Source organism: Hypomesus nipponensis, chromosome 4 (assembly GCF_054491055.1).
Source record: "Hypomesus nipponensis isolate SF chromosome 4, ASM5449105v1, whole genome shotgun sequence".
Lineage (NCBI taxonomy): Eukaryota > Metazoa > Chordata > Actinopteri > Osmeriformes > Osmeridae > Hypomesus > Hypomesus nipponensis.
The window spans coordinates 3,882,501-3,896,016 of NC_140364.1; the positions used below are offsets into that span (position 1 = coordinate 3,882,501).

The window sequence follows — 13,516 nt, forward strand, 5'->3', positions numbered from 1 at the left end:
ATGGGCCTCGCAACCGAAACTTAAAACAACAGCCAATGGAAACATGAGATGCTAATCAAACAAGCCCCTCATCAAGTGCCCCCATACTCGACTGTAAGCATGGCTAAACTAGCAACAAATTACGAGTATTTAGGGATCCTAAACATGTTGTTATATTGAATAGTGTCTTCAACACTTTCATTTGCGTAGTATGCAAAAAAGGAATATTACATTTACATTACATTTAGTCATTTAGCAGACGCTCTTATCCAGAGTGACTTACAGTAAGTACAGGGACATCCCCCCCCACGCCCCCCCCCCACAAGGCAAGTAGGGTAAAGTGCCTCGCCCAAGGACACAACGTCATTTGGCACAGCCGGGGATCGAATTGGCAACCTTCTGAGTAATAGCCCGATTCCCTAACCACTCAGCCATCTGACTCCCTAATTAACATTAAAATATATTACAATTTAATTTAACTTAATTTTTAATTTAATTTACATTTTGGGCCTTTTTTTACCAGACCCTGTTGCATATGAGGTCACACTGTGTAGCTGGGACAGATATATGCTGCCAGGAAATTATAAAATCTACTCTGCTATAATGAGGGGGGGTCAGATGGCTGAGCGGTTATGACTACATTTAAATGTTGTAATACCAAGGGAAATCCATTATGTTATCAATTCTGCTATGACATCATCTGAGAGGCCATAATGCAATCTATTCTGTTTTTGGGGAGGCCGTGATGTCATCTATTCTGCTATAACCTCAATGAGGAGGCTGGGATGTCATCTATTCTGCTATAACCTCATTGAGGAGGCTGTGATGTCATCTATTCTGCTATGACATCATAGGGGAGGCTGTGATGTCGTCTATTCTGCTATGATGTCATTGGGGAGGCTGTGATGTCGTCTATTCTGCTATGACCTAATTGAGGAGGCTGTGATGTCATCTATTCTGCTATGACATCATTGGGGAGGCTGTGATGTCATCTATTCTGCTATGACATCATTGGGGAGGCCATGTTGGATGAAGGAGTGCTGACGAGTAGCTTCACGGCAGCGGAGCGAGGGAGAGGGGGGGGGGGAAGAAAGAAGAAAAGATTGATCTGGGAGTTGGATCAGAAAGGACAGGCTGGAAGAGAGCCGTGTGTGATAGAGGAGGGAGACGTGAGGAGACACAGGGGCCGAGTCGGACTGCACGGTCTACACCTCTCTGAAGAGGAGGGCCATTCTCCTGTTGTCCCTCCCTCCCTCCCTCCCTCCCTCCCTCCCTCCCTCCCTCCCTCCCTCCCTCCCTCCCTCCCTCCCTCCCTCCCTCCCTCCCTCCCTCCCTCCCTCCCTCTCTCTCTCTCTCTCTCTCTCTCTCTCTCTCTCTCTCTCTCTCTCTCTCTCTCTCTCTCTCTCTCTCTCTCTCTCTCTCTCTCTCTCTCTCTCTCTCTCCTCTCTCCCTCTCTCTCCCTCCCTCTCCCTCCCTCTCCCTCCCTCTCCCTCCCTCTCCCTCCCTCTCCCTCCCTCTCCCTCTCCCTCTCCCTCCCTCCCTCCCTCCCTCCCTCCCTCCCTCCCTCCCTCCCTCCCTCCCTCCCTCCCTCCCTCCCTCCAGCATCCACAGTCCAGGACCTCGCAGGCGCGCAGGCAGAAGAGTCCCAGCTCTGCTGTGTGCATCTGACATCATTCCCCAGAGTGGTGGAAAACCACGCTGCGCACCATTAGAAGGTTTTAGAAAGGGGGGGGGGGACCAGGGAGAAGGGTTTGGGGGGAGGGGGGGGGATCAATGTTGCGAGAGTCGCAGCAGGATATGGGAACGTTAATGAAAGAGCCCAGGCATCCAGGCCTGTGTGTGTGAGTGTGTGTGATTGGGGGTGTGCGTGCATGTGTGCGTGAATTTGTGCGTGGTGGGGGTGCGCCCTAATGTCTTATTGAACTGGAGCTGGAGAAGGCATTGATTGGAGGAGGAAGGAGGCTCTTTTGACACATCTGGTTTAGAGACACCCCTATGCCCCAAACATACACACACACACACACACACACAAACACTCAGAGACACACACACCCTGGTCTGGGGAGTGTGAGAGTCGGGTATTGATCTAACAAGGCTTTCCTTTAGCTGTGTGAGACCTGTTAGACAGCCTTTATCTGCTGCTTATTCAATTACATACAGGAGGCTAGCTGCTCCTCCTCGCCTCTCTCTCTGCTCCTCTTCTTCTGTCCCCCTCTACTTCCCTCTCTCCTCCTGCCCTCTCTGTCCTCCTCTCCCTCCCTGCCTCTCCCTCTCTTTCCTCCTCTCCCAATACCCTCCCTCCCTCCCTCCCTCCCTCTCCTCCTGTTTCTGTTCTCCTCTCCATCCATCCCTCCATTTCTCCTCCTCTTCCCCTCCCTCCCTCCCTCCCTCCCTCCCTCCCTCCCTCCCTCCCTCCCTCCCTCCCTCCCTCCCTCCCTCCCTCCCTCCCTCCCTCCCTAACGCCTCACCTCTCCTCTCTTCCTCCTTCTCCCTCCCTCTTGCTTTGTCCTCTACAACTCTTCTCCTTTGCTCTTCTTCCTCTCTCCTCTCCCTCACCCCTCCTGTTCCCCACTGGCTACTGAGAAATCTTCCCCTGTGTCATGGTTGGGCCAATAATATTGGTCTATAATTGGTGCTTCACTAATCTATACCTAATTACTGCCAATTACTAACAAGGCCCAGAGGTGCCAATCATAGCACAACTGTCAATCACAGGAAACAAGTGAGAGGCAGGGTCCTGCTGATTTCAACATGTGTGTGTGGAGTGTGTGGTGTGGTGTGTGTGTATGTGTGTGTGTGTGTGGTGTGTGTCTTTGTGTGTGTGTTTGTGTGTGTGTGATTGTGCTGTGTGTGGGTGTGGGTGTGGTGGTGTGTGTGTGTGTGATTGTGTTGTGTGTGTGGAGAGTGGGGTGTACAGTCGGGGCCATAAGTTTTGGCGATGACAAATGTTGTGTTTTGCTAAATTTGCTGGTTCAGTATTCGAGGAAAATGTTGTCACATGTTTCTATAGAATACTGGAATTCAATAAGGGACATTAAAAATGTTTTAAAGCTTTTGTTGGGGCGGAAATGTTCAATATATGCAAATACTCCCCCTATTTTACAGCGATCAATCTACTCAATCAATCCAGTCAGAATGATAGAGTGATTTCACCTGGCTAGAACTAGTTCACACTTTCCCCTGTGCTGATCATATGACTTACTGTAATGATGTCAGCAGTCATTTTATGCCAAGGCCCAGCAGGCTTTGCAAACACAAAATGTATGTTGCTCCCAATACTTTTGGCCACGGCTGTATATGTGTGTGATTGTGTGGTGTGTGTGGTGTGGTGGTGCGTGTAGTGTGTGTGTGTGCGTGTGCGTGTGCGTGTGTGTGTGTGGTGTGTGTGTGTGGCGGGGCAGAAAGAGAGGAGAGAGGCTGTAGATGATGAATTATGTTTTCATAGAAGTTCAGCCCGGGGGTCAGAGAGATGATCACATCAATAACATGTTTACATGAAGAAGCCTGAGGATTCACACACACACACACACACTTACACACTCATACTACTACACACACACACCACACATTCACACACACACACAAACCGCACATTCACACACACACGCAGCACATTCACACACACACATTTTCAGACCGTCTCTGTGATGTGTTCCTGTCTGAGGAGAGAGGGAGACCTAACTCATATCTGAGCAGTGTTTGGAGTGTGCGTCTCCCAAAGTGACACAATGCTCTCAAAGCAAAAAAGGGATATTTATGTCATCAAGAAACGGAGGAACAAGGGAAACAGCCAAACTACTGACCGTCCTGCCTGACCAAGTCCTGCTTCTCTGCGCACACACACACACACACACACACAAAAGCACCTCCAACTCACCACTGTTGCGTGCGGGTGTGCGTGTTGGGGGGGGGGGGGGGGCATGTGTGCACGCACGTGAGTGCAGTGAGTGAGTGTGTGTGTGTGCGGCGCGGGGAAGGGGTGTCTGTGAGGTCGGCTGCGTCTGCGCGCGTGGGTGCATGCGCTTGCTTCCACTCATCAGTGGCGGCCATCTGCAGTCATGAGATGAACGTGAGGCTGCCGCCGTTCCTCCACAGGAGGGGGAGCAGTCAAACGACTCTCCATTCCCCAGTCTCAGAAAAACAACCCTAGATCCTCCGGACACCTAGTTAGTATTGATCACAACCACAGAGAAATGGTTCACTCTGCGGGGCCGCATTCTCACACATTCCTCTTCCTGCAGCCTGCACCTGGTGTCTACCCGACAGCCACGAAGACAGACAGCTAGAGAGAGAGAGGTAGAAAGGGAGATAGACAGCTAGGTAGATAGACAGGTAGAGAGAGGTAGACAAGGGAGATAGACAGCTAGACTTGATAGACAGCTAGGTAGATAGACAGGTAGAGAGAGGTAGACAAGGGAGATAGACAGCTAGACTTGATAGACAGCTAGGACAGGTAGGTAGACGGGGGAGCCGTCTAGCCAGACATACAGGCAGACAGGCAGGCAGGCAGACAGGCAGATAGGTAGAAAGAGAGGTAGATTGTCTGGTTTGGATCAATCTTTCCAGTCTTGTTAACTTTGCCGGGGAGATATGAGAAACGTGTTCTGTGTTTCCAATAGAACCACGTTCTGGGTTCTGGCTTCTAGTCTGGGACGCAGGCGTGTTCCATGTTTCATAGGGTCCGACGGGAGAGCGTGTTCTTCATGTGTTCACGGCGTGTGATGGATTGATAGGTACATGTGTGCCTGTGTAAATATGTAAAAGGCATGTTTGAGCATGTTCAAGCATGACTAACACCAGAGAGAGAGAGTCTTCACATGAGAGAAGGAGGAAAAGGAGGGGTTGAGGGCAATATAGACATATATCCTATAGGATACATATATAATGTATATGCACTCACTCACTGAGAAACCCTCAATCGCATGCACGCCCACACACACACACACAGCCTATCATTCATAAATGATGAAAGGTGATAGCTCATTCATATGCATATCCTTTCCTAATCCGCAAAGCAGTAGGCCCATCTCCAGCCCTCTAATACTGCCAGACACACACACACACAACACAGCCCCCTGCCACCCTGCAGTGGAACAGTCCAGACAGACAATCACACAGCAGGACTGTACCATGGCGACAAGTTGACGGAGGGGGGGGGGGGTGGTGATTCAGTCCTGATGCACAATCGCAGTTTACACTTAATGAGTGTGAATGAACGGCTGTTTGAACTGAGTGAATGTGGGCTAATTAAGATGACATGAGCCAGCACACACACACACACACACGTACACACACATACACATACACACACTGGGAACAAACACAACATTAATCAGCGTGATTCCAGAACACTACGAGTGTCGTTAAGACAGCTGCCACACTGTGACAACAACGGGATTAAATTGGCCATGACAAACACAAGTCATAGACGCCTGTGTGTGTGTGTGTGTGTGTGTGTGTGTGAGTGTGAGTGTGTGTGAGTGAGTGAGACACTGTGTGTGTTCATGACTGTCTGCCCCACTTGTGCATATGTGAATCTCCACGTGTGTATGTTTGGGTGTGTGTGTCTCTCTGTGTGCGTTGTTTGAGTCTTTTTATATGAAACAGCGCTCATTAGCCAGGACGGCTTCCAATGGAGATGAGAGGACACATGAGGGAAGAGGAGAGGAAAGGAGAGGACAGGAGAGGAGGATGAATGGTGGCTGGCAGAGAGCATATGAATAACCTGGTATAACATGGAATTACTGATACACACCTCTGCAGCTTGTTAAAGAGCAGAGGGCTTGGTGTGTGTGTGTGTGTGTTTGTGTGCGTGTGATGAATGAGGAGCCAAACGACTGGGCTGTCAGCTGCTGTGGGTGGAGCAGTGGGACGGGGCCGTCCACTGAGGGGAGGGCAGGGTTGGAGGCCCCGCCCCCTCACACACCCCTGCCCTCCAGTGGCAGAACACGGGACACTGAAGAGAGAGAGAGAGAGAGAGAGAGAGAGAGAGAGAGAGAGAGAGAGAGAGAGAGAGAGAGAGAGAGAGAGAGAGAAAGAGAAAGAGAGGAGGACGGAGGGAGAGAGAGAGAGAGAGAGAGAGAGAGAGAGAGAGAGGAGGACGGAGGGAGAGAGAGAGAGAGAGAGAGAGAGAGAGAGAGAGAGAGAGAGCGAGACAGAGGAGGACGGAGGGAGAGAGAGAGACATAGAGCAAGAGGAGGAACAGCGGACAGACAGAGAAAACAAAACGAGAGAGAGTGGAGGAACGTACCTTCGTAGTAGAGTTTGAAGCCGTGCGCGCTGACGGCAAAGTCGCTGGTGAGTCTCAGAGCAAACACTGAGCCTGTACTGGTCACTGGGGGTGGGACATGGAACCCTGTCAACCTGCAGACAGACGGCACAACCCACCAATCAGTAACAGGCAGATAGCCCAGGACACCAATCGGAATCTGAGTTCCCAATTCGGACTACTCCGCCCCGACACCCCCCTCTTCCCCCTCCTCCATGCCTCGGGAGGGGGGGGGGGGGGGGGATGGGGGGGAGCGATGCACGCTGTGAACACCTGCTGAACACGGAGAACACACGCTGGGAGAGAGATTACTGTGGATGGTACCTGAGGAGAGGAGATGTTTCCCCCATCTTTCTGAGCATGTTTAAGTGCTCTCTCTGCCCCCCTCGCCCCCCTCCCCTCCCCGGGGTGACCAGGGGCGTGATTCCAGCTTGATGGAGAGCACACTGCTGATTACACCAAGGAGCGTGAGAAGAGAGACCATTTAGACAGTTACCTTCTGCTGCCACCGCCCATTCTACTCACACACTCACGTACACAGACACACGCCCCCCCCCCCACGCACACACACACACACATGCACACACGCATGCACACTTGTTGATACATACACTAGCACACATATACACACAGGCGCGTACACATCCAAGCACGCGGGCAAACACACACGTGCATGTACGCAAGTACACCATCGAAAATCACGGATCAGAGGTGTGTAGTTCTAACTGTATTTCAGTGGTCAGAATCAAGGAACGGTCTGTTGGCCAGGCACAGTGCACCAATAATAAACACATAAACACATTTACACACCAACACTCACTAACACCAATATCCACTTCCTCACAAACACAGAAAAAAAGAATCTGTAGAAATAAACTGTTCTGATGTTCGCGTTGGTGTTTTGTCAGAGCTATGACCGCCTAACATTTACATCTTTCACTTTCACACACACACACACACACGTAGACACGCGTCAAAACATTTCCACTAATCAGGGTTGGCATGGCAACGCTCCCCGCGGCAACGGCCATCACATCACATGCATCTCATTTATTCATGAGAATATATTAGGATATATTATAGACTATACTGTATGTAAGAATATAACATTCACCGAGAAACTCTGAACCCTGTCTCCCCTCGTCTGATTTGTATTGTTAGAACAAGGGGCTTTCTCGCATGTGTGTTGTGTGTGTGTGTGTGTGTGTGTGTGTGTGTGGGCCCAAGGGCCATAGCGACAGTACATTAGAGTGTCTTAGTCGTCCATCTTGATTATAGTTCTTCCTGGTAAATATTCAGAGAGTTAGCGAGTGTCTCTTCCTTCAGATGATCTTTGAAGAAGAGTGAGTCGTCGCCCTTGGCAACGCCTTGCTCTTTCTCTGTGGCCTGAGCATGCCGGTCGCAATGTTAAGCAGAGGGAGCACACACTCTCACACGCACACACACACTCTCACACGCACACACACACTCACACACACACACACACACACACACACACACACACACACACACACACATCAACACACACTTCAAACATAGGTTGTTGTTGAAGGAGAATATTCTTACAGGTACCTAGAGACTCTAGGTACCTGAATGTTTCCCATTCAAACAGAAAACTGAATACATAAACATATCCCTGCATGTGTGTGCAGAGAGAGACAGAGCTCGAAAGAGAGAAAGAGAAAGAGGATGGATAGCAAATGATTTATCATGAAAAAAGAATAGAGCATTTGTCTCAAGTTCTCTAGTGACTTGAGATGTTGCTGTGTGTGCATTTGTGTGCGTGTTTGTGTGTGCATGTTTGTGAATCTCCAACTTTTCTTAGCCACCCCAAAAAAACCTTTTGATTGACACAATCTCTTACTTTCCCACATTGCCATAGCAACCTAACTACTCCGACGTCAGCAACCAACAAATACGAAGCGTTTGCTTCGGTGGCTGCTGCTGGTTTATTCAAACAGGACGGGTGCTTAACGTGTGTGTGTCTGTGTGTGTGTGAATGTGTGTTTGTGAATGTGAGTCTGTGTGCGCGCGTGTGTGTTGGTGTAACAGTGTGTGTGTGTGTGTGTGTGACAGCGTTGGTGGATTCCAGAGGGATATGTCCTGTGGTGTGAGGAGATCTGCCTCTCTATTGGTTGTGCCCCATGACTGGCGTAATCTAGAACGCCATCAGAACCAATCAAACGCCACAGTTTCGATAACAAAGGCAAGACTGACTAGCTGGCAAAACATTCTTCATGGGCAGGCCCTGTGAGTGTGTGTGAGAGTGTGTGTGTGTGTGAGTGTGTGTGTGTGTGCATGTGTGAGTGTGTGTGAGTGTGTGTGTGTGTGAGAGAGAGTGTGTGTTTGTGTGTGAGTGTGTGTGTGTGTGTGTGCATGTGTGAGAGTGTGTGTGAGTGTGTGAGAGTGTGTGTGTGTGAGCGTGTGTGTGTGTGTGTGCATGTGTGGGTGAGTGTGTGTGTGTGTGAGAGAGTGTGTGTGTCTCTCTGACAGGGGGTCGGGGAGGGCTGTCAGATCACCTGGAGGTCTTATCTGCTCTGAGGGGGGCACACAAACAATCACACGCACACAATACCCCTCTCACGCACACACACACACACACACACACAAACTTAGACATTCACAGTATTATACACACACATTGTGCCGGAATATCTGTCAGTTGGTTGGCACACACACTAGCCTTACTACCTGTATGTCTGTCTGTCTGTCAACCCTTTTGCCTGCCTGCCTGCCTGCCTGCCTGTCTGTCTGCACTTGAAAGTGTGCATTTTGCATGTCTATGCGTGTGTGTGTGCGCGCGAGTGTGTGACATGTTACTACATTAGCTTGTGATAGACTATCACTTTATCATGGTTCTAAAAGGTTCCAAAAGCTCAAAGATGGCTTTGCTCTCTCTCTCTCTCTCTCACACACACACACACACACACACGCACACTTTCAATGACACACACTCTCTATCACACTCAGCCACATATATTCCCTTTCTCTCTCTCTATCACACACACTGGCATACACTTTCTATCACACACATACACAGACACACACACACAGACACACATACACACCACTGTAACTCTGAGCCAAGATGAAAGAAGGACAGATGAAATAGAATATAAAATAGAATGTAGAACAGAGTGTTGAACAGAAAATAGAATGGTAGAATGGATGTCGAGTATAATGTAGAATAAAATGGAACGTAAAATAGAACGCAAAGTAAAATGTACAGTAGAATGTAGAGTGTAGACTACAATGAGGAATACAGTAGAATTGAGTAGGATACAGTAGAATGTAGAGCACTTAAGAATGTAGACTCGAATGTGGGATGCAGCAATGTGTTAGATGAGGATAGGCTGTCAGGCCGGGTCAGAACGTAGATCATGGTTGTCGAAAACAGGGAGGTTTAGAGCAGAGCAGAGGGAGGCAGGCAGCCAGGGCTACACCTCATGCTGACTGATGAACAATCCCTTTCAAACACACCCATATTGAATGGATGTGTGTGTGTGTGTGTGGGGTGGGGGGACATGTATTTGAGTGTGCACGATATAGCAAGAGAGAAAGTGTGTGTGTGTGAGAGAGAGCTGGTAGAACAATTGCCATTTCAAACAGGCCCTGGCAGACATGATTTGGCTCCCATCTCTGCCGATACAAGCCACATGCAAACATACACACACATCCTCCTGCATGTAAACAACGTCCACTGTAGTTAAATAACAACAAGTGGACTGGATGTCTGTCATTAGCATGGTCTCCAGAGACACTGGTGCATCATGGGACATATGGCGTGTGGTTGGAGACAGAGCCTGTTTAAGGAGAGCCTGCCCACTCCGTATTAAGCCTCATTGTACCAAATTTGGTTGCAGTTCCACCAGAGTTCCACTGGGGGTGATCGCGAGCGAGTGCATGTTGACTGGGAGTCTATGGAGCTTAACGGCTATATTTGTCTCTTTCGCCTGATTGTCGTTGATAAATCTCAGATTTGATTGTAGTTTTTGCATGTTTAACATGGATTACAGGTCAAAAGTTGAATGAACGAGTACTTATATCCTTTCGATTTCTTACAAGGTAAGTCGTCGTTGCCCATAACACGCTAGCATTCTGCTAACGAATGCTGATTGGTTAGTGAAGGACTGACTATGACCACAGATCCCGCTTAATGGCATCCGAAGCAGAACCAGAATGTCAGAGCATTAGCAACATTAGCAACAACATTAGCAAGCCAAAACTCTTTCTAGCATGTGTATTGACAGGGAGAGCCTAACCTGTCAGCTGTGTTGTCGATGCCTCGAGAGAAAAGTGGGAGTAACCAGAGCCTGCCGTCAAGCAGTAGCTCTGGTCGTACGATGTGTATGACGTCAACTACATTTTCAAAGGCTTTTTAGAACAGAAAGGCGACTTTAAAAAAATCTAACACCCAGCGGCGTGTATTTTTTTGCCTCTCCTTTTGAATTCAGAATTCCAATTACTAGACAAAAAATGTTATCCTGAGAAAAGTGGATTTTGAGGGGTATAGCTCCATAGACCTCCATTCATTCTGCACTCGACCGTTAGCGCTCTCACATGGAACAAGAGTGGAACTGCATCCAGTTCAGAACCCGGAAGTTTCCAGAGAGTGGGAGTTCTCCCTTTATTAGACATTCTCTGGTTGGAGATCTGGTGCATCATGGGAGATCTGGTGCATCATGGGAGGTATGAAGTGTGATTGGAGATCTGGTGCATCATGGGAGATCTGGTGCATCGTGGGAGGTATGACGTGTGGTTGGAAATCTGGTACAACATGGAAGATATGTGAGGTTAGAGGGCATCTCTAAAAGCCATTAGAACATTGGAGCATTAGAGAGTAAACATCTTCTGATGTCATCGGATTAACAAGTAAACACATTAGCATACTCTTCTGGAATAATTAGCATACCAATCAGCACACGGTACGATTGGGGATGAGGAACTCAATTGGACCAATCCCAGCCCCCAGCTGGCATGAACATGGATATCATTGGACAGCTCGAACTGTTATATGCAAATGAGGCTAAATGCCAAGTATGACATGATGACTGGACGCTCCTCAGCGTCAGTCGCCGTTACCAGGGTTACCAGGCCTTATGATGCCAGTCATACCACATCCTCTTCATCCAGAAACTCGGGTCATGGTGCAGTTGGTCTGGTCACATTTTCCAGTGTGCAAGCCAACACGTTTTTCCGGCTATTCTGACCCACAATCCTCTGGGCAGTGGAAGACATGTCACTACAGACGTTCTAAAGTAACAAGAGCGTTCCGGATGCCCTCCGACGGCATGCACATGTCTGCTCTGCTCTGCTCCGGGCTTTATTTCATATGTTGTATCTCCGGGCAACAAAAAAAGCATCACTAATCATTTTTTCCACACTGTAAAAAGGTTAGCGCTACGAACTGTGAAGGATGGTGGAACAAAGAGGGTCAAAGTTCAGGGCACAATGTTTATGCAGTCGGCCCCAATTGTATGCATACAACAGTACTTACTTTGCACAGGCAGCTGCAGTACGTGCTTAAAGTAAAAAGAAAAAGTATGCCTTTTGACATGCAGGGTCAGTGCGTTATGGTGTGTGTTGATGTGTGTAGTGGTGTGTTTTGGATGTGTGTGTGTAGTGGTGTGTTTTGGATGTGTGTGTGTAGTGGTGTGTTTTGATGTGTGTACGCAAAATATGCCCTGTGGAGACATTGTCTTGGTCACCACAGCTGCCATTGCCATTTCTATGACATTTTCAGGGGTTTAGGATTAGAATTACATGAAGGGCTAGGGTTAGGGCTAAGGGTTAGGAATAAGACATTTGTTTTATGGGAGTGAAGTGTCGGTCTTCACAAGGATAGTAAAACAAACCTGCACGTGCATGTGTGTGAGTATGTGTGTGTGTGGGTGTGTGTGTGGGTGTGTCTAAAGTCTGGGTCGTGACAAATGATCATTGGGTTATAATAATGATGATGATAGTAATGTGACCAAAACAATATTTATGTTAATGATGTTTTAGATGAGAATATAATTCACACTGGTTAGCAATTAAACACAGCATCAATCAAATGCTAATGTTCAACCAACAAAGACCTTCCTTTAGTGATGGTGATTTGAGAAAGAAGACAAGATGGAGACAGAGGGGGGGAAGCGAGAGAGAGAGAGAGAGAGAGAGAGAGAGAGAGAGAGAGAGAGAGAGAGAAAGAGAGAGAGAAAGAGAGAGAGAGAGAGATTCTATATTCATGTTGTAATGTTCTGTGTCTGTAATGATTTTATTGAATTATATTTCTATGCTTATTTTTTTTACAAGTTTTTAAAGTTCTGGTGTATAAATGTATGTTTCTATGTTCTAAAGGTTCAAGTGAAAACGTGTATAGTTCTGTTTTAAAGCTTCTGGTGTAGAGTTGTATGAATCAATGTTCTAAAGGTTCTGGTGTATATGTATGGTTCTCTGCAGACAGAACTCACGCTGGTCTCTCACAATACATCTCAAATTACAAATGTCTCTCCTTCTCCCCATCTTTCTCCATCTCTCCATCTCTCCCCATCTCTCATCTTTTTTTTATAACCCTTCAGAAGACAGTCTCTCCAGTCTCACTCTGAGGAGCCACTTCAAAGGCCTCGCTCAAATATTGATTGGATGGAAATTAAAATCATCTGATTTTCCTCGCAACCAATTAGTGCCTCAGTCGGAACGCCGCAGCAACATGAACAATGTTATAAACTGACTGCACTGTTACCAGAGCTTGTTCTAACATGTGACTGAAGATACAAGAGCTGTTATAATACTCACAACAATTAAAACTTTCTCATCGAGCAGACGCTTTTATCCAAAGCAATGTACGGGGGGATTTCAACCTGCAACCTCTTGATCTGCACTCAGATGATCTGGCCCCCTGAGCTATAGCCATCCTGAGGAGGGTTTGTGTGAGACTAGACAAGGAGCGGTGGCGTTGACTGAAACTCATTCAGGCGTGGTCAATGTTTCAGCCTAGCTGGCCTTAATGAGCACAAGCTGCATATCTGGACAAACACGTGCATACACACACACACGCACACACACACACACACACACACACACACATACACACACACACACACATACACACACACACACATACACACACACACACACCTAACCAAACACACACGACACTGACAAGCCTGGGACACAGCTTTTAATGGTCTTTTTGTGTGTGTGTGCTGTAAAAGGTAATTGGATAAAGAAAGACAGTGTTCCTGTACACACACACACACACACACAGAGTCACGTGTGGAAGCTAAC

General features: G+C 47.9%; 1 protein-coding gene across 2 annotated transcripts in view; it reads right to left on the minus strand.

Annotated features, from left to right (window-relative positions):
* Positions 1–13,516, minus strand: part of LOC146295071 (CUB and sushi domain-containing protein 3-like) — a 232,640-nt gene that overhangs the window by 170,700 nt on the left and 48,424 nt on the right. For both annotated transcript variants that reach the window (XM_084695753.1, XM_084695752.1), the window contains exon 3: positions 6,230–6,342. In XM_084695753.1, the coding sequence (XP_084551879.1) occupies positions 6,230–6,342 (113 nt within the window). The remainder of the gene's footprint in view (positions 1–6,229; positions 6,343–13,516) is intronic.